A 23,486-nucleotide genomic window follows, 5' to 3' on the forward strand; every position below is an offset into this window, starting at 1 on the left:
GGGGAGCACCAGGCCTCTCTGCGGAGGGCCTCTGCACCCCCCTGAGACAAGTGGGAAACAACCAGGCCTCTCTGGCGGTCTGCACCCCGCTGAGGCCATGGGGAGCACCAGGCCTCTCTGGGGGGGCCTCTGCACCCCCCTGAGGCCGTGGGGAGCACCAGGCCTCTCTGTGGGGTCTGCACCCCCCTGAGGTGCGGCCTCACCCAATTCCCCAGGGCCCAGCAACAGCAGCAGATGCCCCTCTGCCTTCTCTCAGGAGCTTGTTGCCAAGACAACGCCAGGAGCTGCCAGAGCAGGCACAGGCACTGGCTCCTCTGCCAGCTCCATGGAGTGTGGGGGCCAGCTGGGGGCTGCCTCAGCCCAGGATGGTGGAACCTGCCTGCCCCGCTTGGAGTGTGGGGCCGGGGTGCAGAATTCACCACCATCACTGTCCTTTCTGAGAAGCCCTCTAAGGACGTTGGTTCTTTGGAGGCCATGAGTGTGTCTCATCCCTTGGCAGTTGGGAGGCATGTGGAATTTTAGGTGAAAATAACATCCCCAGACACTTTCCGGACTTTCACAAAGTTTCATTGTCTCCCTGAACGTGTTCCTGGAACTGTGGGTGTGTCTGGGCTCGAAAGGCAGGGCCACCCAGAGCCTTTCGGGTGCTGCCTGTGGTGGAAAGGACTTCTTAGGATCCGGGGCGCCTGTTCTCAGGGTGGAGCCCCACCTTCAGCCTGGCACTGTGACCCCAGACGTCCATCACACCCCCCTCAGAAAACAGTCCTGCGTGAAGCTCATGGAGCCGAACAGAGAAACAAACCCACATTCTAGCTGGAGACCTCAGCATCCCTGTGTCAGCACAGACGGAGCTGCAGACGGGGGCCAGCGAGGCCCGGGCTGCCGCGGCACACTGCCCAGCAGCAGGGCCCATGCAGCTGCCAGGAAAGGCCACGCGCTGGGCCGCGGGCAACCCTCAGCAAGGGAGAACGGAGACCACATGGAGTGTGTCACTCCCCGGCCGGCAGAGCCGAACGGGAGGTCGATGGCAGTGAGGTAACTCAGAAGTTGAGCTTTTCAGAACCAAATGGCACAATTCTAAATGACACTTATGTGGCAAGTCTTAAGGGAAATAAAACTGTCAAACGGAATGAAAGTGAAAACACAACATGGCTAAACGTGAGGTACGCAGCTAAAGCAGTGCCGGGAGGGAGACGTGTGTCATTGAGTGTGCAGTTTGGAAAAGAGGAGACGGCTCACTGGTGTTGTGAGTTCTCAGCTAAAGATGCTTGTAAAGCAAAGTAAGCTCAAAGCAAATAGAAGGAAGGGAATCGTGAGAAGCCCAAACCAGTGAGAAAGAGAAGAAACTAGAGAAAACGGGTTGATCAAAACGTCAGTTCTGAGAAGATCAGTAAAGCTGACCAATCTCTCCTAAGATGGATTAAAAAGAGAGGTTAGCATGAGTTGTCCACAGAGCCTGGAGGTGCCAAGGGAAGACAGACTCACGGCCTCAGCCCCACACCTGGGCCTGCTGTGAGGGGCCACGCCGGGGAGGAGGCTGTTGGAGAGGGTCTGTAACTGTGGTGAACTTGAGCTCAGTTAGAAACCACCCGTGGAGGAGCCCTCTAGGCCCAGCTGGGTTCCCTGGACCATTTTACCAAATGTTTAAAGAACACCAGTTCTGCACGGTCTTTTTAGGAAGTAGGAAGAGGAGGGAGTATTTTGCAGTTGGTTTTATGAGGCTGGTATCACTCTGATACCAAAACCAGATGGAGACAGTGCAGAAGAAAACCAGAGGCCCCAAGGCAGCATTACTCACAGACAGAGACCAGCACGAGAGCCCGCCACGGCAGGCAGGGCTTGTCCCAGAAGGCACGGCCGGCTCAGCACCTCAAACCCACGAGCAGGGCCCGCGGAGGGAGGGCTCGGAGGGAACTGTGATCATACCCACGGTGCAGAGAAGGTGTCCGCGGAGTCCAGCCCACCGTGGGGAGCACTGCCAACAGGCCGGCGGCTCGCAGCCTGTAGACTTGAGCCAGCACGTCTTCAGAGTCCTGCTGCCTGCCTCACGCTGGGTTTCGGAAGACTGCACGCTCTCCGGGGCTGAGCCCGGCAGTGCATGAAGGCAGGAGAGGGGCAGAAGGGACAGGCAGTGTGGCCGTGTGCAGACAGTTAGGGTTTCCCGGGCAGACAGTTAGCTGTCTGGGAAAGAGCTTCAGGTCCCAGGACGCGGGAGCAACAGACACACCAGGGCTGCTCCTGTTTGCTGGCAGCACCTGCAGGGAGCCCCCAGTTCAGAGCAGCACTGTCTACAGTCGCCACAAAAGAAGGAAGAAGGAAACTCGCGGCTCTTACCGAGCAGGCACAGGACTTGTGAAGCTACGAAACAGATGAGGAAAGAGGTCGGGGAAGGCCTTGGAGACTAGCTCGCCGCCCAGAGACCAGCGAGGGGAAGGCTCTCCAGCAGTGGTCAAGGGGTCAGCTTAGTCCCCACCGGAATTCAGACAGACTCACTGTAGAATTTATTGGAGAGTTGGGGGAAGGGGTCCGTTCAGCCCACCGAGCCCTGGCAGACTCTAGCTACTGGAATTAGCCCTGCGTGGTGTGGGCAGGACAGACACACGGGTCCTGGGGCAGGATGGAGGACCTGCAAGACAGCGGTGCAAAGCCATTTGTAGAGGCGCTGGGCAAGGAAAGTGGCCTCGCCCTGAACTTCACGCCTGAAACAGCAAGTGAGTGACCACTGCTCAGAAGCGGCTGCAGATTTTCTAAAGCCTTGAGAAGAGGAACAGAAAGGTGTGTCACCCAGACCGTGATCCATCAGAGAAAAATGGGTGAATCGGACTTAGTCAGAAGGTTTTGCTGTGCTGACGGCTGTCAGCAAGATGGACGCTACAGTGGGGAAAGCAGCTCTGAGCCGCGCGTGCCGGCTCCCGCTCACGTGGGGGCAGCAACAGGGAAAACGGAGCCGGACCCGCCTGCCTTGGGGATGAGTGAGCGTCGGAGAGGACGGCAGCCCTGCCCAGTGCCGGGGACAGCGCCGGGCGCAGAGCTGGTGGGCGTGGCTCCCCGTGGACCGACCCCTGCTGCTGTTCACCCTGGAGGCACGTGCGGGCTGCGCGGGGGTCCGGCCCCAGTGCACAGGGCTGCCACTGGCAGTGGCCTGATGGAACCTGCCAGAGTCCTCCACGGTGCGTCCACCCGCCAGGCTGCCGGCAACAAGGGGCAGCTGGGCGTGTCCTGAGTGAGAAGACCCATCTCAAAGGCCACCTGTCCTGTGATTCCACTTCCAGAATGTCCTTGAGATGATGGTCACAGGTCAGAAAACAGGGACGTCTTGACCCTGCTGCGTGCGTGAATTTGTACACACGTGAAGTGGCCAAGGACCATACACGTGACACGCGACCTGCCCACGTGTGCCGGTCGGGGGCTGAGGGCTCTGGGCACTGGTTTTGAGCTTCCTGGACTGTGTCCTGCGTGTGAACGCATGGGGAGGGGAGCCCGCCAGGCGCCAGCTCGACACGGCCTGTCGCAGCCGCCGACCTGGGGCACGGTCCCCAAGGGCTGAGCGCCTGCGGGCAGTCCGTGTGGGCCGTCGCTGATGCTCCCGCGGGAACTGTCTCCCCAGGCTCGCCTGCCGCAGCTGCTCCTGGGGGCTTTGGTCCCAAAGCAGCGCCCCCTCCCAAGGCCAGCAGCTCCTGGCAGACGAGTCGGCCCCCAGCCCAGGGCACCCCGTGGCCCCCCCAGGCCAAGCCACCCCCCAAAGCCAGTGTACCGCCAAGGCCTAACTACACCTCCAGCTTCAGTGTGATCGGTAGCCGGGAGGAGCGGGGGGTCCGCGCCCCCAGCTTTGGTGAGTATCCCCCTCCGGCCCCGTGAAGTGGGTACAGCAGAGTCACGTCTCGTCTTGTCCGGCTCAGTTCAGTCCTCGGGAAGGGCGTTTAAAGAGACTCCACTGGTGGGAGCCCCTTGGGACAGAAGTTCACGGTTCCAGACCTGTGTCTGGGTGACCTCTGCCCCTGGCAGGCACTTCAGGCGGCCAGGCCACACTGTCCAGGAGCCTTCTCTGCCTCGCTGGCCAGGCAGCGGTGGCCGGGTGAGACCTGACTGCAGCGCTCGCCTCGGGGGGTCCCGACACCTGCCACCACGCCGCCCGCCCTGGCGAGCCTGCAGCTCGGGCAGCTCCGTTGGCCACTGCCCGTCTCCTTTCTGCGCCTCCATCCGAGAGGCCCTTGAGCCCCTGCCCAGCACGGAGGGGCGGGTGGGCTGCCTGGGCACCCCTGACCCTCTGCTCGCCTGCAGGTCCAAAGCCGAGGGTGTCAGAGAACGACTTTGAAGACCTGCTCTCCAACCAGGGCTTCTCCTCGCGGGCTGACAGGAAGGGGCCGCGGACCATCGCTGAGATGAGGAGGCAGGACCAGGCCCGGGACTCGGATCCGCTGAAGCTGAAGGTACCAGGGGAGGGATGCAGGCAGCTGGCCGCCGGCTCAGACGTGAGGGCCTGTGTGCGGCACTCTGAGGGGAGGGGGCTTCTGTCCACATTCACTGCTCTTCTCAAAGCTTTGGGGTGAAAAATCAGCCATCCCCACGTGGCTGGGACGAGAGGCTTCGTGCTCGTTAAGCTTCTCTCTCCTCTGAGACCAGCCAGGTGTGACGCTGGTCAGGGTCTGACCCGCAGAGGCCCCAGGGTGATGGACATCTGTGTGCTTATGCCCCGGCCGCGGGCGGACAGGTGGGGGATGGGGTTGCGGGGTCCTCTCAGGGGCCCCCTGGAGTCCAGCCTCGTTCCCACCGGGCACTGGGGCCCCAGGCTGGGGACAGGCGGAGGCTGCAACCGCAGGTCACCTGTGGACGTCCTGCCGAGGATGGGGTCCCTGGTTCCGCATGCCATTCTTGTCCACGTCCCGTTCGTCCAGACCTGGGGACATGTTGGCCGTGCCGGGGGGGTCAGTGCAGAAACAGGGCCACACGTCTCTTGGTCAAAGCCCGGCTCTGTGGGGCTCGCCCCAGCTGCGGGGCTTGTGCAGGCCAGGGCCCAGCGCCCCTCAGTGGCACCTTGTCTCCCGCAGCTTCTGGAGTGGACGGAGGGCAAGGAGAGGAACATCCGCGCCCTGCTGTCCACGCTGCACACGGCGCTGTGGGACGGCGAGAGCCGCTGGACGCCGGTGGGCATGGCCGACCTGGTGACGCCCGCACAAGTGAAGAAGCACTACCGCCGTGCCGTGCTGGTGGTCCACCCCGACAAGGTGGGCGCGGGCGCGGGGGCTGCCGGATACGGTTGGCGTGGGTGCCAGGTTGGGGTGGGTGGCTGTGGGGAAAGGCCGCCCTCACAGTGCCGTCCGCCCCACAGGCCCGGGGGCAGCCCTACGAGCAGTATGCCCGGATGATCTTCATGGAGCTCAACGATGCGTGGGCTGAGTTTGAGAGCCAGGGCTCCCGGCCACTCTTCTGACCTGCAGGCACGGCTGCGTGTCTGGCTCTGGAGCCGGTGCTGTGAGCGGCCCTCGAGGGTGGCCAGGGCTCCGGCGGCGTGGGCAGGCGTGGCTGCACCCGGTCGTCGCGTCGTGCCCATGTGCTCAGCGGGTCGGAGCCGATGGCGCTCCCGGCAGGAGAAGAGAAAGCATTCCAAAGCCTCCCAGGTCTCTCCTTTTCTGTCTTGGCCCCAAAGGAAACGTGGCACTCCGTGCTCCCACGCGTGTCACGCTGTGATCTGTTCTGTCCAGTGGCGCGTCCACGAGGTGGGCGGCGCTGCGCTGCTAACCTGCAGAGTCTGTCTGTGAGCGTTCATGTCTCCCCTGTAATCAGCCTGGTGACCACTGTACAGAATTAAACTATTTTCTGATGACCCTCGTCTCTGGCTGCCTCTCCACCTCCCCACCCGTCTGCTGCTGTCCACGGAGGGGCGGCGCAGGGACCCTGCCCCATGGCTCCAGGCTCCTCATCTGCACCGAGCCAGGCCCCCTCCAGGCCCCGGGCTGGGCGGTCAGTGGCGGCAGGAAGGCCGGGCGGTGTGGGCCTGGGGTCACAGGTCAGGACGGCCGGCAGTGGCTGTGCACCCGGTGGGTTTGGCTGGAGGCGACAGTCCAGCCTCCTGTGAGTGTCCGTGCCCCTGGGCTCGTCCCTTCCTGGCCGCTTGGCACCTGTGGCCTGGCTCTGCACACTCTGCCGGCACCGTACCCGACGCATGAGTCACTGAGGCAGCTGTGATGCCAGGGAGATGGAGGAGGGTGCCACCGGCCTCAGGACCCACCCCACGCTGCACTCTGGGCACGTCCTCAGATCAAGGCTTCACCTGGGAGTCTGGGCAGTTGGACTCTGACCCGAAGCCTCCGAGACCTTCCTGGTCCAGCAGAGGGCGAGCCTGTGGCTCCCGGAGGCCCAGAGGAGGAGGGGGCTCTCGCTTCCCCTCTTGAGGCCCCAGGCCTTCCAGCCTCTGCCCCTGGGCTCCCCCACCCCCATCCTGGGCCGTGGGTCTGAGCAAAGGGCAGCGGAGGAGGCCGAAGGCCCGGCCGCTGCTCTGTCCCCTCTCTGAGGTGGGCGCCTCACCACCTGGGTGGTGGCCCTTCACGGGCTGAGGCCTCCTGAAGAACAGTGAACGACCCCAGTAGGCCCGAGGGTGCACACGCGCGCTCCGGGCACCAGCTCAGGCCCTGGAGGGCCCGCCCTCCCCTGGGTCTGGTGGGCGCTCCTTCACGCCCCCGGCTCTGACTTAGCCCCAGGGTGGGTGACAGCCCCACTGTCTCCATTCTCCAGAGACCAGGCGTGGCCCCTGCAGCGGGCCCCCGGGGGCTCGGGGAGTGACCCTGGCCCTAAGCCAGCACTGCCAGCTGTACCCCCGCTCGCAGAGGCTGTGGGAGGTGCACCTTTGCAGAGATCAGGTCTGGAGATGGGCCTCCCGTGCCTCTGTGGCCCCAGGACCCCCTAGTCTGGCCACTGCCCGCCCTGTAGAGGCCCCACCCAGCATGTGCCCGAGCATCTGGGTGACGAGTGTCGCAAGGGACACGGCCCTCGTCCCGTGCGGTCTGTCCCTCCCAGCCCATCCCCGGTGGCCTCTTACGCTCCCCGATTCCCAGCAGGCATTGAGCCCTGAGTCTGGAGAAGGTGGGCGTGTGACTCCTCCACAGGAAGCCCCCTGATGGCGGACCCTCGTCACGTTCCTGCCGCGTGGCTCTCCTGGCCTTGGGGAGGCCACGTGCCCCCGGGGCTTGTGGGCTGGGGACCCTCGGGTGCCGCGGGAGGCCCACCTGCTTGCCTCCAGCACAGAAGGCGGGCTGGAATCCCGCCCTTGTTGGATTCCGCAAACGCCCGATTGTGGAAAGGACTCGTTTCCTTGTGAGCCTCCACCAGCGCCCGTGAGCAGCCCAGGAAGACGGGTCAGGCCAGCTCAGCTGCCCACCCCCGCTGGCTTCCTTGCCTGCCCTGGTCACTCCTGAGGCCTCAGAGAGGAACTGCTGCCCCCGGCCCGAGTCCGGGCTCTGCCTTGGGGGGCCCAGGGTTAGACCCCCTCAGGCCCTGCAGGGCCCTGGGAGAAGTGGGCCCCTGCTCTTGGCTGTTCCCTTCCCGCCCAGCTGGGGCTGAGCCCACTGCCCATAGGACCAAGCCCCAGACTGCCTGGTGGGCACGGGTCCCTCACAGACCTTGGGAATTGCCCTGTCCCAGCACGTGCGGGGTGACTGTCCCCAGGTCTGTGAACCGGCCCGGGAGAAGCACCTCTGCCCAGGTGGAGTTCGGAGGTGGGAATTCTGACCAAGGGAGACCTGTCCAGCATGAAGCCGGCTTGGGCCCCCTTGCTCTGCAGCCACTGGGCCCCCGTCCCCTGGCGCCCTTGGGTGCGCTGGGCCCTGCCAGGAGCCACCGCGCCTGTCCTGTGCCCCAGTGATGACACAGCTGGGGCTGCGGTGCCGGGACAGCCCCTCCCCAGTGCCCAGCCGTGGGAGGGGGGCTCGCTGCCCAGAGGGCGCGGCAACACACATACAGGACATACACACACCACACACCACACGCACACCATACACAGACACACATGACACACACCACACACCACACACACACTACACACACACCACACAAATACCACACACACACACACACACACACACACCCCATACAGACACACACCACACATACCACACACACCACACATAGACACACACCATGCAGACACCACCCACACATCACACACACACCACACACACACACCACACACACCAGACACACCATACACACACACACACACACACCACAGAAACACATGCCACACACAACCACACACCACACAAACACTACACACACACCATACACACACCATAGACACACCATACACAGACACACACGACACACACACCACACACCACACACACACTACACACACACCACACAAATACCACACACACACACACACACCATACAGACACACACCACACATACCACACACACCACACAGACACACACCATGCAGACACCACCCACACATCACACAAACACCACACACACACCACACACACCACACACACAACACACACACACACACCACAGAAACACATGCCACACACAACCACACACCACACAAACACTACACACACACCATACACACACCACAGACACACCATACACAGACACACACGACACAGATACACACCACACACCCCACACATACCCAACACACACCACCCACACACCACACATACCACAGACACACACCACACACAGACACACACCATGCAGACACCACTCACACACCACACACACACACCACACACACCATACACACACCACACACACACCACAGAAACACACGCCACACACAACCACACACCACACAAACACCACACACACAACGCACACACCCCATAGACACACCACAGACACACCATACACAGACACACACACCACACACACACACACACCATAGACACACAAAACACACCACACACACACACCACGCACACACCGCACACGCACACACCATACACACACACACACCACACACACCACAGACACACACCATACACACACACACCACACATACCATACAAACACCACACACACACCATAGACACACACCATACCCAAACACACACCATACACACACACACCATACACAGACACACCACACACATACCACACACACACACCACACACGCACAGCACACACACATTATACACAGACACACACCACACACAGACACACATCACACATACCACATACACACACACCACACAGACAAACACCCCCCACACACCCCCACTCCACCCCCACCCCACCCCCACCTTCACTCCCCTGCCCTCGTGCTCCTGGCACACACCCTCCTCCCTGAGAGCAATGTTTCAGGACCAGGAGCCCCCAGACCCACTTGGGGTCAGAGCCTTGTCCTTCAGGGACAAGGGGCTCCTGGGGCACTGGGCTTCCCTGGTGGCTCAGCGGTAAAGAATCCGCCTGCAATGCAGGAGACCTGGGTTGGATCCCTGGGTTGGGAAGACCCCCTGGAGAAGGGAGGGCTCCCCACTCGGGTATTCTGGCTTGGAGGATCCCACGGACTGTCACAGCTAACGGAGGGGCAGGCCCACGCCAGCCAGGCTCGGGAGGAAGTGTGGGGGCGCAGGTAGATTTGGGGGGACTTGGGCTGGGGCTCTCCAGGAGGCAGATGGGGGAGGGTACGTAGGTGTGGGGGCAGAGCCTCGATGCAGGGCGGGACACGGGGCAGCCACGGGCACTGGTGGGGTGCTGCTCTTCATTCTGCACACCTGGCCCTGGGCTGGGACTGGTCCACAGGCGCCCAGGCCAGGAAGGAGGGGTTAACTTGACTCAGTCCCTTCCTGGGCTTCTCCTGGGGGCGGGGGGGAGTCTCTCTCTCTGGTTTGGGATGCCTTCTGTTTCTGTCATTTTTTCCTTTTCTGCATGTGATGCTGTAATTCCCACGTGAATCCTGAAAGTACCTCCGCTGAAGAATTGATGCCTTTGAACTGTGGTGTTTGAGAAAACTCTTGAGAGTCCCTTGAACTGCAAGGGGATCAAACCAATCAACCCTAAAGAAAATCAACCCTGAATAATCATTGGAAGGACTGATGCTGAAGTTCCAATATTTTGGCCACCTGATGTGAAGAGCTGACTCATTGGAAAAGACCCTCATGCTGGAAAAGATTGAGGGCAGGAGGGGAAGAGAACAGCAGACAATGAGGTAGTTGGATGGTATCGACTCAATGGACATGAATTTGAGCACCACTCTGGGAAATAGTGAAAGACAGGGAAGCCTGGCGAGCTGTAGTCCGTGGGGTTGCAAAGAGTCCGACACGACTGAGCCTGAACAGCCAGGGATGGAGTCTGGGGAGGGGGGTGTCCCAGGGCCTCAAGGGCTCCCGCCTTGGAGGTGGATGGAGGTCGCACCCATCTGGGCTGGGCCGGCCCCGCAGCGCAGGCCTGGAGATCACACGTCTGGGTGTTCCCCCTCCCCCTGCCCCCTCTGCCCCCAGAGGCCGCAGCCCTGGCCCTGGGAGGCAGGATGGAGCCCCCGCGCCACCCCCGCCACCGTCAGGCCCTCTGCCTGTCTGCAGTGTGCTGCCTGGGAGGCCACCCTCCCCTGTGACGCATCTGGGGGTGGGGGTGGGGCGCGGGGTCGCTCAGCCGAAGCTAGTGGCCCAGGTCTCTCTGGCCCCGAAAGCAACAGCCCCAGGTCTCCCCAGCTCCACTGCTGACTCTGCGTGGCGCTTGACCCGTCACACGGCCTCACCTGCCTTTCTCAGTCGCCCGCGCCAGGACAGCTCCTGGGGCAGCAGTGGGGCACGTGGTGACGGGCCCACAGTGGCTTGAGCTCTGGAGGGATGAGGGCTCGCCGTCCTGCGTCCCCTCGTCGGCCCCGCTGAAGGTCCTGAAGGAGGGGCACATGATCCAGGGGCGGGCCTGGCCCCCAGGCCCCCCTTCCCTCCAGGGTGCTGACGGGTGAGCAGGGTGCCTCCGACCGACGCCGGCGTGTCAGTGCTCTGGCCGCCGCCACGCAGTCACTGGTCTCTGCCCTGTTCAGCTAGATGGTCCCCTGGACTGCACTGCAAGGGCCTGGCTGCTGCAGCCTCGTCCTGAGGCAGGCCTCTGGCCAGCCCTACCCTGGACCTACAGGAACAGGGCCTGAATTCAGCTGCCCACCCCTCCCTGCAAGCCCGAGCTGCTTGACTGGTGCTGCCAGGCCCCCTGGACGTGAGCACAGGAGGAGGGGCCCGACCCAGGACCAAAGGAAGATCCCCGAGTGAGCAGACAGGGTCCCTGGGGCCCTCCTGGCGCACAGGCCCACCATCGGGACCCGCACAGGCCGAGCCTTGCTCAGGTCTGAGTGAGGGGCCGGGAGGGGCCGGGGGGAGGATGAGCCCTGTGGTGGCGTCCTTTCTGGGAAGGATTTCTTGAGCCTGAAGCCCACCCCAGGAGGCCCACTCTGTTGTCGGCCGAATCGGTCCTTGCTGGACACAGGTCACCAGCTAAGGAGCCCAGGCCTGGCCTACATGGAGTGCAGGCCGCTCGGGCCCTCGAGGGGTGCAGGGAGCCCCGAATCTGCCTCTGGTGGCGCAGCCCGGGAAGGGCAGAGGAGGCCTCTGGGGTGGGGGACGGCAGAGTGATAGATGGGGTCACTCACAGAGCAGGGACCCCTGGGGCCTCTCGAGGAGCTCACCCTGTGAGGGTCACGCAGCAAGGGAGTGACCACTGGACTGAGCAGGGCGTGGGCCCCTCAGCCGGACGTCACTTTTTTTTGGCCTCAGAGACCCCGATGGGAGGCTCGGGCGAGCTGACCCCAGGGTGGGGCGACGGGGGCTCCTGCCGCGCAGAGGCCTGGGGACGCACGGCCGCCCGCCGCCCCCGCGCCCCGCTCGTGACCCTCTGTGCTCGCCCAGGGCCGCCTGGTGCTGCCGTGCGGCCCGCACCCCCTTGGTTGCCTCCCGCAGCAGAACTGGGGAGAAGTAGGATCTGCTTTCAGGCCGTGTGAACTCCATGTTTACTTGGGAGCGCGGGGGACTGGGGGGCTCCAGGCAGCAGCTGGAGGAGAAGGGGGGCATGGCGCTCGTGGCCCCAGGCCCTGCTCTGGGCATCTCAGGAAGTCACGGCCCCTCTTTCTAACACTCCCCACCCTCCAGACAGCCCCACAGACAGACCCCTGTGCTGAGGGCTGTGAAGAGACCAGGAAGAGGAGAGGGCTGGCCCCCCGGTGGGCATGTGTGGGCAGGAGGCCAGGGAGTGGACGGCCGGCAGGAGGTGACTGTGGGCTGGGGGCAGGGAGCGGGCTGGGGGCGTCTGCAGGACAGCGTGTCCCCGGGTGCATTGAGTTGGGGGGGGAGCACCCCGCAGGGTCTGGGGCGGCGGGGCAGAGTGCAACTGTGCTCTGAGCCCAGATCCTGGGCCAGCCCCTCAGGGAGGCGGGCCCTCGGTGTTCCTGGGGTGACTGAAGGCCCTGAAGGTCCTGGAGCGTGAGGAGCAGCCCCTGCAGGTGGGGAAAGGTACATCTCAGCACCGACTGGACGGGGGCACCACCTGTCCCAGCGCACCAGGTGGGAGCGGGGACCGAGGAGAGAGCGAGCTGCCCCGGGCCGGGCCAGCACCTCCAGCTTCCCCCGGAGCCCACGTGGCCAGACGGGACCTTGGGGTGGGAGCACTCGGGGTCAGCCATGCCGAGCGAGGCGCTCTGGCCCAGCTCCAAGCGGCGCCCGTGATGATCCCGTCCGGTTGGCTTTTGCTTTTCACGTGGTATTACCTTTCAAAGTAACGATGAAATCCAGCAGGAAAATGGCCACATGGCTGGTGCCGGTGCCGGAGACTGAATTATTCATCGTGTTGAATTATTCAGTTTGCATTTGAAGTTTCCGGTGAGCCAGTGTGTCCTTCCCGCGGGGCCTGCAGCCCCCTGGCCAGACCCCTTGCCAGGACCGAAGAAGGACTTCAAGTGATCCTGGCCCCTCCTGGAACAGAGGGGACCAGCAGGGGCCAGGCCTCCCCAGGGGTGTGACAGGAGCCGGAAAAGGGCTTCCAGGAGGTGGGCTGGGGGCGCTGGAGCCAGGGGGCCACCTTTGTCCCTGCCATCTGGAATGGACCGGTGGGGGCTGCAGGGGGCGTCTCAAACCAGCACCGGTGGTCTTGGCCTTCAGCGTAGCCTTACTGTGGGTCAGGGGTTCCGAGTCTTCGGGGTTTCAGGAGCCCACGTAGGCCTGAGCTCAGGGCTTTGCCCCGTCCTGCTGGCAGGCCCCAAAGCTGACGCCTTCGGGGAAGCCTCGCCCCTCCCTGCTCCCTGCGCCCGGCCTGGCCTACCCTTCGCCCACCTCCCCGCTCTGACTGTGGCTGTCAGCCCCTGACGTGCACCAGCTCCCGGGCTCAGCCCTTCTCGCTGTCGTGGACGTTCCCACTCTGCTCCGGACTCTCGGGCCGGCTGCAGGCTAGGGGACCGGCCACCGGCGCCCAGGTCCTCTTCCGGGCACTCATGGGGCCACGAGTGCCCACCTGGGGTGTGGCCCCAAGGCCAGGCAGAAGCCACGAGCTGCGTCACCTCCTGGTCATGAGGCATTGCCCCCTGCCTGCCCGGAGCTGACCCCCGCCCTCCAGGCCTCCTCGGGCGCCAGGCGCCTTGAGCTGGGGCTGTCACCAACCATGTCTATTCCCCATGGAAGGGTCTGAGTCCCCCTCACCCAGCCCAGGGCCCAGACAGATGTGAGAATCAAGTAGGCAGCTGTGAGTGTGCGGTGGGTCTAAGGGGGAACAACACAGAGGCAGGTGATGACCTCTCATGTGACCTCTGAATGGTGACCCCCAAAGGGGGGCAGAGAAAGAGGCTGAGGGATGGAGGGTCAGGCGGCGAGGTCAGCAGAAGGCCTGTGTCCTCGGTCCCCGACATAGGCCGGGCCTGGGTCACGGGGTCAGTGGGGTCACGGTCTGTGGGCTGGGCATGGGTCCCGATACTCTCTCTCCTGGTGCTCAGCAGGCCCACACCAGCCTGGCTGCCCCTAGGTCAGCCGGGTGTCTCCGTGGCTTATAAGCTCTGGGGTCGGCAGTCACGGTGCTGCTGTGGACTCAGCTGTGGGTCATCCCCGGGTCCCCGGCGGCAGGGCCGGAGGGCAGAGGCTCCAGCAGGGAAAGGGGCTTCTCCATGCTGGACACACACGTCTCCCTCCCGTGTCCACACCCAGGGCCTGAGGACACCAGGGGCCAGGCTGCACAGACCCTGAGGGCTAAGGCTGGGCTCACAAGACCCTCGACACCTGGAAACCGGTGACCACCCCCTCCCCAGAGCACCTGTCCCAGACCTGCCGAAGGCGTGAAGGGCGGGGCCCGAGGTGAAACGGACGAGGCCATCTCGTTCCGGTGGTCGGCCAGGGTGGGCAAGCACGAGGGGCTCCCTGCAGGTCCAGTGCGAGCCCTGTGTGTCCCCAGGCTCGCCCTTCTGAGCAGCCCCACTGGCCCCACCTTGCCCAGATCCGGGTGACAGGAGATACCAGCAGGAAGCGTGGACAGTTCTGGGCCGGCTCCTACAGCCCTGGCGTCCAAGGAGGCTGCAGCTTTGTGTGTCCTGGGGCGTGGGCCTCCCCCAGGGCCACCAGGGTGCTCGCTGGGCAGCGTAGCTGCAGAGTGGGGGTGCCCCTGCCCGCTCCCAGAAAGCAGTGCTGGCCTTCTCCACCCTGTCCCCATCCTCACCCCTGCCTGCTGGGGGCCCCTGTCCTGCCACTGATGCCCACACTCAGACCTGGAGGTGGCCAGCAACCGGTGGACGTTGAGAGCCCAGGCACCAAGCAGATGGAGGAAAACAGGCAGGGCCTCCCGAGTTCAGGCCGTCTGTCCCAGGGGCAGCGAGAGGAGGGCGTGGTGGGGTGGGGGTCTCCAGGATCACCCAGGCCAAGCGAGGCCTGATGACTCAGCTGGCGGGGGGCGGGGTGAATGTTAATGCAGCAGTCATCAGGGGTGTCTGCCAGCGACCAGCGGAGACGGGTCCCTGCAGAGCCGCGGGCCACCACCTGACCCCAAGCGGCCAGGCGCCGACCTTGCAGCGACCCCGCTCTCCCCGCAGCCTGGCTTCCGCTGCAGAAGCGATCCCGGAGGCCCGGAGCGGGGGCGCGGCGGCGCAGGCGGGAGCCGAGCGGCCGTTCCGCAGTGACCTTCGCTCGTCCCTGTCCGGTGTGGCCGCCGGCCGAGGGCGCGGGGGTCGCTCCGCCTCTGTCCCGCCAAAGGGAAACGGCGTGGCTTTCTTTGCGACCCTGTTACGCAGACAAATAGGTCCGAGTCGGTCTGCGGGCTGCCCTCCGCCAACGGTTGGATGGGTTTTCTGGGGTCTGGGGGCTCCCTTCTCCCGCCCAGGGGCGGGGGTCAAGACCGGAACAGCGCTCAGGGGCACTCGGCTCGGTGGGGACCGCGGTCACCCGCCGCGCTGAGAAGCGCTTTCCGTGCCCCCGTGGAGAGTGGGACGCCGGGCGGGGCCGCGACCCCCAACCTCCCCCGACCCCCCGCCGCGAGCCGCGAGCCCGGACGAGAAAAGGCCTTGCCCACCCGGCTGCGGACCGACCCGCCCGCGCGCCAGGCGCTCCGCACCGGCGGAAGCGGATGAGCGCGCGGGTCGCTGGCTCGCGCTGGGTGGGGGGCGGCCCCCGCCCGGGCCCACGCAGACGGGATCGGATGGGGGCGGCTGGGGGCAGTGTCTGCGGCTCTGCCCTAAGGGGAGGGCCGGGGTGGTGCGCCGGGCTGAGAGCTCGCTCCCTGGGAAGCCCCCCACCCCGGACCGGCCCAGGGGCAGGGTCTGGGGGGCGCGGCTCCGCTCCTCGCCCCCACCCCCGGGCGCCCGCCCGGCCGCCGCGGCCCCGCCCTCCTCGTCACGCTAGGACGCGGGCGGGGGGCGGGGAGCGCCTCCATGTGACGCGCCCTCCTCGCCGTGCCCTTCAGCTGTCGCCGCAGTTCCCGGGGCGCCACATGGACCCGGCCGGCCCGAGCGCACTCTGCCGCTGACCTCCCGCCCGCCCGCCCGCGCGCGCCCCGGCCGTGGCCCAGGAAGGTAATCGGCCCCCTCCGCGGCCCCGATGCCCCCTCCCCGGCCCCGCTGGGCGCGCACTCGCCCCCGATGCCCTCTCCTCGCCCGCGATGCCCCCTCCCGGGCCCCGCTAGGCGCTGTCCGCCAGAGCGGTGCTGAAGCGGCCCGCGGTCCCGGCCAGCGCCCTCCCCCTTTCTTGCCGCTTCTCCGAGTCTCCTGCCTCTCGCGTACCCTCTTCCCCTGCTTCGTCCTCTATCCCTTTCTTTCTCTCTCCTGGCGCGCTCCCGCCTGAGGGCCGCTTGGCAGAGCCGGGCAACTAGCCCGCCCGCAAAGCCTAGGGGTGCGGCAGTGGGAACCTTGGGGGAGCTCCAGCAGCGCCCTGGCCGCGCTGTGGCCTTGAGACCCCCTCCCCAGGGAGCCAGGGGAGAAGTTTGGAAGAAGATCTGCTTTGCGGCAAAGGTGCCCCTGTGCGCCAGTGCCTTGCGGGCAGGCAGGGGCATTCCTTCCCCAACCCACACAAACACAGGTCTCCTTCATCTGGGAAGAAAACAATTTAAAGCCATTAAACAGTGGATCTCCAGGGACCTGGGTTTCTCTGCCAGGAGAGACTTCACAGGAGGTGTGGGGGGGCACTTCAGTTACTGATTTTACAAGAAGCCTCTCCCTACTAGACCTGCAGCTGACCTGCACCTGGAGAGGCCCAGCCGTGCATGCAGGGGCGCAGTGGTCACTCCCCGTTTCATTTGTTCCCTGAAGGCTGGATTCCCCGCACCCCGCCCCCGAGTCTCTGGGCCGGTGGCACTGACTGCCGGCCTCTCCCCTGGTGGAATCTGGTCTCCCAAGTTTCATCAGACCCAAGGCGCTCCCCCCAGGTGCCACCCACACTAACCTTTCCTGTCCTTAGATAGATCTCTGCCCCTGTGGGCCAGGGCTCCAGCAAGTAGTCTCTGAGCCAGTCACCTCCAAACGCCCCTGGGGCTGCCCTCGCTTCACCCAGGCCGCCTCCTTTGAGTTGCACCCTCCCCTTCCCTGCAGTAGCAGCCAAAAACCACCTTCACAGACCCCAGGAGCTTGATGAGACCACGTCGCAAGGACCCTCCCAGACCCTCCCAGGTGCCTGTCCCATGCTGAGGTCTGGCCCCCAGGTGTGCAGGGACCATGAATGATGCTGTCTCAGACCTCAGACCCGCATCTCGGGGAAGTTGATTGGGGGTGAGGAACACGTCCTCCCCAGCCCCGTCGGGTGACCTGTGACCACGTCCTCCCCCAGGCAGAGGACTCCTGGCCACACTCGCATGTGAGCTTTGACCCTCCGAGGAGCTGCTGAGGACGCAGAGCCATCGCCATGGAGTTCGTGATGAAACAGGCCCTGGGAGGTAGGGCGAGGGGACCCCGAGCATCCCCTGCAGTCGTCACACAGGGTCGCCCTCAGACCACCGCACAGCCCGCAAGCCCAGCTGCAGGCTTCTCCGGACCAAAGGCAGCACCCCCGAGTCACCGTGGTTGGCTTGGGGCAGCGAAGGGTGCATGCCACGTGCTGTGGTCGGGTGGAGCCCACCCAAGGGGCACTGGGGAAGTCTCACTGGTCAGATCTGGGGGCCCCACGGGGACTTTGCCTCTGGCGAGCAGGGGTGCAGGAGGCCACAGGCTGGCCACAGCAGCCAGAGAAGGGGTAAGGGACAGAGCTGGACCTAGGGCGTCCAGCAAGGGCTTCGAGGTGTTACCAGGGAAGGGCCAGGAGCACGCACAGGGGGCCAGGGCCAGCTGGGCACAGGGGGTCAGGGTCGCCTGTGCACAGGGGGCCAGGGCTGGCTGGGCACAGGGGTCAGGGTCAGCTTGGCATAGGGAATCAGGGCCGGCTGGGCACAGGGGGTCAGGGTCAGCTAGGCTTAGAGAGTCAGGGCCGGCTGGGCACAGGGGGTCAGGGCCGGCTTGGCATAGGGAGTCAGGGCTGGCTGGGCACAGGGGCCAGGTCTGGCTGGGCACGGGGGTGAGGGTCAGCTTGGCATAGGGAGTCAGGGCTGGATGGGCACAGGGGGTCAGGGTCAGCTGGGCATAGAGAGTCAGGGCCGGCTGGGCACAGGGGGTCAGGGTCAGCTGGGCATAGGGAGTCAGGGCCGGCTGGGCACAGGGGGTCAGGGTCAGCTGGGCATAGGGAGTCAGGGCTGGCTGAGCAAAGGGGTTCAGGGCCAGCTTGGCATAGGGAGTCAGGGCCGGCTGGGCACAGGGGGTCAGGGTCAGCTGGGCATAGGGAGTCAGGGCTGGCTGGGCACAGGGGTCAGGGCCGGCTTGGCACAAGGATAAGGGAAAAGGCCCTGAATAGCTCATGTGCACCCCCAGCCGCAGTGCACTCTCGTGTGTGTGTTGGGGGAGGGAGCCCCCGCTGACTGTTTTGAAAGGAGCCCTGTGCCTTGGCTCAAGGCTGTCACCACAGCCAGGAGAGGCAGGTGGCACCGCACAGTGAGCTGAGCCCCTGGCCCAGGAGGGGGGCAGGGCCGTGCACTTCGGTCCACACTGGCACGGATGTGTCCTGACAGAGTGGTCTGGGCAGCCTGGCCCCTGGGGCCGGCCTGTGCACCTGGCTCCCCCGGTGAGTGCCAGCCGTGGGAGCCCTGGTGACAGGCGCCACCCGACTCTGTGGTCCGAGGTGCCTTCCTGTGCGTCAGCCCCACCTCGGGCCACACGTGGCCTCCGTGGGCCCCACCCTGACCCGATGCCTTTCACAGCCGGGTGTGGGTCATGTGCTGCAGGGCAAGCCCACCTCTCGGCAGGGGTGACAGGCCGCTTTTCACCAGAGGCGGGGTGCCACGGGGCTTGGCACTAGGAGCTAGGGGCAGGATGGAGGCCCTAGGGCCCCCGTGCCCAGGACCGGGGCCCCACGGTGGGCCGCATCTCCTCCAGACTCAAGTTAAGAGGAAAGCTGTCTGGGTGTGGCCCGGGGCCACATTTCCAGGCTCTGCGGTCAGGGATGGGCTGCAGGTTGAGTCTAATTATAACGATTACGTCACGGGACGTGATCCGGGCACAGGCGGCTCCCGGCTCCCCCCAGCCAGCCCCTGGCTGCTACAGATAATTAATTAGGCAGCTAATTCAGGCCCTGAGGTGGGCTTGGAAGGAAACCGAAATATTTGATTGGCTGTCTACATGGCTGAAATTAGCTGGGTAATTGCCAGCCTGGATTGTCTTTGTTCCGTGGCTGCCCAAAGTTCCTCCTGTCGCAGTGACAGGGCGGGCTCATCCCCGATGAGGGGCTGGGGAGCTGGGGGCGCCCCAGCCTGGCGTTATCCCGCACCCAGCCCATTTGCGCCCCAGGGCTGCTCCGGGAGAGACCTTGTCTTCTGTTCCCGTGTCTTCCCTCCCCTGGCGGGCGGCGTTCTCTTCTCTCAGGGTGAGTGTGGGTGAGAGGCAGACAGGCAGGAAAGACAAAGGAAGTGCCCCGGCCGAGGCGGAGCCACGGGAAGCAGGGCTGGGGGCAGACGGATAAGGCCCCGAGGGCAGGTGCTGGAGGGCAGGCAGGGATGGGGCGAGGGGGTCAGAGGCTCAGAGCGGAAGATGGGGTGGCTGAGACTGAGCCTGGGAGACCCGAGGAACCAGGGCAGGAAGTGCAAGTGCAGGCCAGGCAGACAGAGGGACAGACAGCCAGACAGGGAGAGACAGACAGACGGACAGACAGGGAGAGAAGACAGAGGGACAGACAGAGGGACAGACAGAGAGACAGGGAGAGACAGACAGGGAGACAGACAGGCGTGGATGGACAGGCAGACAGATAGGCAGAGAGGCCGCAGACAGGGATAATTAGAAACAGATTGAGAAATTGAGTCGGGGCCCAAAGCAGAGACCTGTGCACACCATGTGCACACACGCACCCTCAGAGAAGGGCTCGCAGCCTGGAGGGAGCCCTAGGCGGGCCTTGCTCGCAGCGCTGCGGACAAGACCCCGTGCAGCCTAATTAAGCCAGGCCGTCTGCCTGGCCGTGCCTCAGTCAAGGTCTTTGTTGGGCAGAGGTTTCCGGGTAACTGTCTGGCAGGGCCAGCAGCGGCGGGACTCAGGAGTCTAGCGTCGGACAGACAGGCAGACAGATGGGGCGCCCCCAGCGCCCTGGACACGCGGCTGCGCCTGCCAAGCCTTGTCCACTCTGGGGCTCTTGGGAGGAACCAGCCCGGGACCTGCTGGGCTGCAGACAGGTGCACGCCTTCCACACTTCTGCCCCCTGTCCTGCCCACCTGTCTGCCCACCTGTCTGCCCCCACCAGCCTGCCCCACCTGTCCTGCCAACCTGTCCTGCCCTACCTGTCTGCCCACCTGTCTGCCCCCACCAGCCTGCCCCACCTGTCCTGCCCACCTGTCTGCCCACCTGTCTGACCCCACCAGCCTGCCCCACCTGTCCTGCCCACCTGTCCTGTCCCCACCTGTCTGCCCACCTGTCTGACCCCACCAGCCTGCCCCACCTGTCCTGCCCACCTGTCCTGTCCCCACCCATCTGGCCCCCGATGCATGCCCCACCCTCCAGCCCCCTTGACCACTGTGTTTAGGGGAGAACTGACGTGTCTCGGGTGCACGCACCTCTCACTCCCTCAATTGTCTGGTCTCGACCCCACCGGCAGCCTCTGCCCTGTCCATCCTGCTCTCCTGCACATCCTGGGCACCTCCGTGAGGTAGGGCAGGGCCCGCTCAGGGAGGGCCAGTTCACGCTCGGCAGGCCCTGAAACCCCAGGCAAGCCCAGCCCCCCCTGCCATGACTCTGTGGATGCCCGCCCTGTGCCTGGCATGGGCCTCTGTGGATGCCTGCCCACCCTGTGCCTACCCTATGCCCGTCCCGTAGCTCTGTGGATGCCAGCCCTGTGCCTGGTGTGGGTCTCTGTGGATGTCCACCCTGTGCCTGCCCTGTGCCCAGCATTGGCCTCTCTGGATGCCTGCCCTCCCTGTGCCCACCCTATGCCCGTCCTGTAGTTGTGTGGATGCCTGCCCTGTGGCCGTCCCGTAGCTCTGGATGCCTGTCCTGTGCCTGGCGTGGGCCTCTGTGGATGTCCACCCTGTGCCTGCCCTGTGCCCGGCATTGGCCTCTCCGGATGCCTGCCCTCCCTGTGCCCACCCTATGCCCGTCCCGTAGCTCTGTGGATGCCTGCCCTGTGCCTGGCGTGGGCCTCTGTGGATGCCCGCCCCGTGCCTGGTGTAGCCTCTGGCTCTGAGCCGTGGTCCTGCAGGCTTGCTGAGGGCGCTCCTCCACTGGCCTGCCTGGCGGACTCCAAGCCCACCTGTCTGGGAGCCACAGTCATCTGGGAGCTGGGCGTGGGCCTGGGAGCCCCTGCTACAGGGTAGAGGGCATGGGGGTGTCCATGAGGAGCTGTCATGTCGAGTGGGGACGGGGCTGCCCTGGGCAGGCGGGCGGCGAGGGGAAGCCCACTGGGCTGCAGGGGGAGCGTGGAGGCCACCCACAGGCCCTCCCGCCTCGCCGGTCCCAGCAGGGCCCGTGGCCCCGAACCACGGCTCCGTGCAGCTTCCGGGTTCCGGGTGTTTCTCTGATGGCAGGAGGGCAGCCGCGGGCCACGGAGGAAGGGATGGGGGCTCCGGGCTCCCCCTGAGGTGGCAGGGTCTGCCCAGTCACTCCCGGGCCCTGGAGTGGACCCTGGAGGCCCCGGCTTAGGCCCCACCCTGTCTCCCTGCAGCCTGCGTGAGACCCTGCGGGCCGGGAGCCTCTGCTCTTAGGGCTGGGACGCTCCATGGGCTGACGGAGCACCAGGGGCCCTTCAGACCCAGAAAATGTGGTCCCGGCACTCGATTCTGTTGGTGTCGTCCTGAGGCCAGGGGCCCGGGGCTGCAGGGGGCACGTGGGACCGGCTGGGGACCATGCTCTTGGGGCCCAATAGTCGAGGAAGGTGCGAGCTGTTGGCAAACTCGTTCTCACCAGGAGAACATCCGGGAGGCCTAGACGGGCGTTGGGCCCTCCCGAGAGCCCTCAAGACGCCTCCAGATTTAAGTGAGCCAACGCTCCTTCCCCGAGAGAACACTGACGCGGGGTCCCGTGGTGGCTGGGAGCCCGGCTGCGTCTGCCCGGGCCGGGGACTCGGGGTCCTCAAGGGTGTAACTTGAAGAAGCTGATTTCCCCCAGGGCCAGGCGGTGGTGAGCGCCCCGGAGCCCCACACACGTGTCGGAGGAGAGGCGGGCACCGTCGGGTTGGTGTGGCCGCGGCAGGCGCTCTTTGCGCTGTCGGGAGCACACGCTGTTTTGCCCCCGGTGGCCCTGCCCTGTCCTGCTTGCTGTGGCGTGGTCTGGGTCTGGAGCGTGTTAGGTCCTCAGAGCAGTGCGGGGCAGGGGAGGGTTTCATGGAGGAGGGGTGTGCAAAGGGGGCTCCAAGGAGCAGCGGACAGCCTGGATGCTGCACGTGCAAAGGCCCAGGGGCTTGGGGGCTGGCACAGGCTTGGAAGGCAGCCCAGAGCCCAAGGCTGAGGGGTCTTCCTCCCCGAGATCAGGCCTGCCCTGGCCACGTCCTGGGGCTCGGGCGGTGCGGATGGTGTCCTGCGGTGAGTCGGCCCTGGGCCCGTCCTACAGGCAGGGAGTCTGGGCTGAGAGGCCGTCCTCTCTCGAGGGGCAGGAGAGCAGAGGGCCTGTGCCCCGTGCGTGGAAGGGGTGAGGGAATGGACAGACGCTGTCCTGAGGCCTGCACGTCTGTGTGTGTGTGGGTGGCAGGGGCAACGCGTCACCGAGACCTCCGCGGAGGGAGGGACGCGGGGAGGGAACCCCTGGGCAGAGCCGGGGCCCGGGGCCACCACGCCTTGAGGGTGTGGACTGGGCACTGCCGGCCGGGGCACCTCGGGGGTCTTGTAGGGCCCAGGCCCCAGATGTGTAGGGGCCACGGGTTCCAGGTCCAGGAGAAGGGGGCAGCCCATCTCGGGGCTCACAGGAGGCAGAGCCCCCTCTGTGGGCTGGGCGCCCTGGGCAGGGAGCCCCTCAGCCAGCACTCCTCCAGGTCCGCTGCTCCCGGCTCCACACCAAGGATGAGGCCAGACATCCCCCTCCTGTCCAGACCCAGGGCCTGAGGGCAGGGCTGCTCCCACGGGCTCCCCTGCTGCCTCCATCTGTTTGGGGGTTCACTCTATCAGGGGCCTCCCACATGCCAGGGGCTGCTCTGCTGGGACGCTGGCCGGGGCCGGCCAGGTCCCGTGGCCTCTAGGAGGATGAGCGTCACAGGCTGAGCTGGACTGCAGGAGACAGAACAGACTGGGCTGGGGGAACTCTAGAATTCTGCCTTGGGGAGGATACTTTGGGCTCAAATTACAGAGGACCAGACAGCGTGGCTTGAATCGAAGCTTGTTCCCTCACATGATGAGGCGTCAGGAAGCGGCTCGGCTGCTCAGCAGAGCCGTCAGGGACTGGCGCTGGCTTTCACTGGGCTCTGTCCTTCTAGTAGAGTGGTCAGCTCGCTTCTCGCAGTCACAGAGTGGCTGCTGCTGCTCCAGGGTCCCATGCACGGTAAGGAGAAGAAGAAGCAGGCACCTTTTTTGCTTGGCAAGGACGTCTGTGAAATCTTGT

General features: G+C 65.1%; 2 protein-coding genes across 7 annotated transcripts in view; both read left to right on the forward strand.

Moving 5' to 3' along the window:
* The window catches only part of GAK (cyclin G associated kinase), a 47,877-nt gene extending 42,053 nt beyond the window's left edge, over positions 1-5,824 (forward strand). For 4 of the 5 annotated variants that reach the window (XM_070791970.1, XM_070791971.1, XM_070791972.1 and 1 more), the window contains 4 exons: positions 3,608-3,832; positions 4,282-4,430; positions 5,049-5,225; positions 5,330-5,824. In XM_070791970.1, coding sequence (XP_070648071.1) covers positions 3,608-3,832; positions 4,282-4,430; positions 5,049-5,225; positions 5,330-5,431 — 653 coding nt within the window. In that variant the 3' untranslated portion in view covers positions 5,432-5,824. The other variant, XM_070791973.1, reaches the window with a different exon arrangement.
* A 10,047-nt stretch (positions 5,825-15,871) lies between these two features.
* The window catches only part of CPLX1 (complexin 1), a 41,427-nt gene continuing 33,812 nt past the window's right edge, over positions 15,872-23,486 (forward strand). The window contains exons 1-2 of one of the 2 annotated variants that reach the window (XM_070791981.1): positions 15,872-15,980; positions 17,227-17,332. In XM_070791981.1, the coding sequence (XP_070648082.1) occupies positions 17,302-17,332 (31 nt within the window). In that variant the 5' untranslated portion in view covers positions 15,872-15,980; positions 17,227-17,301. Of the gene's footprint in view, positions 15,981-17,226; positions 17,333-19,138; positions 19,345-23,486 lie in introns of those variants that run through there. The other variant, XM_070791980.1, reaches the window with a different exon arrangement.

The sequence above is a fragment of the Bos indicus genome, chromosome 6 (assembly GCF_029378745.1).
Source record: "Bos indicus isolate NIAB-ARS_2022 breed Sahiwal x Tharparkar chromosome 6, NIAB-ARS_B.indTharparkar_mat_pri_1.0, whole genome shotgun sequence".
NCBI lineage: Eukaryota > Metazoa > Chordata > Mammalia > Artiodactyla > Bovidae > Bos > Bos indicus.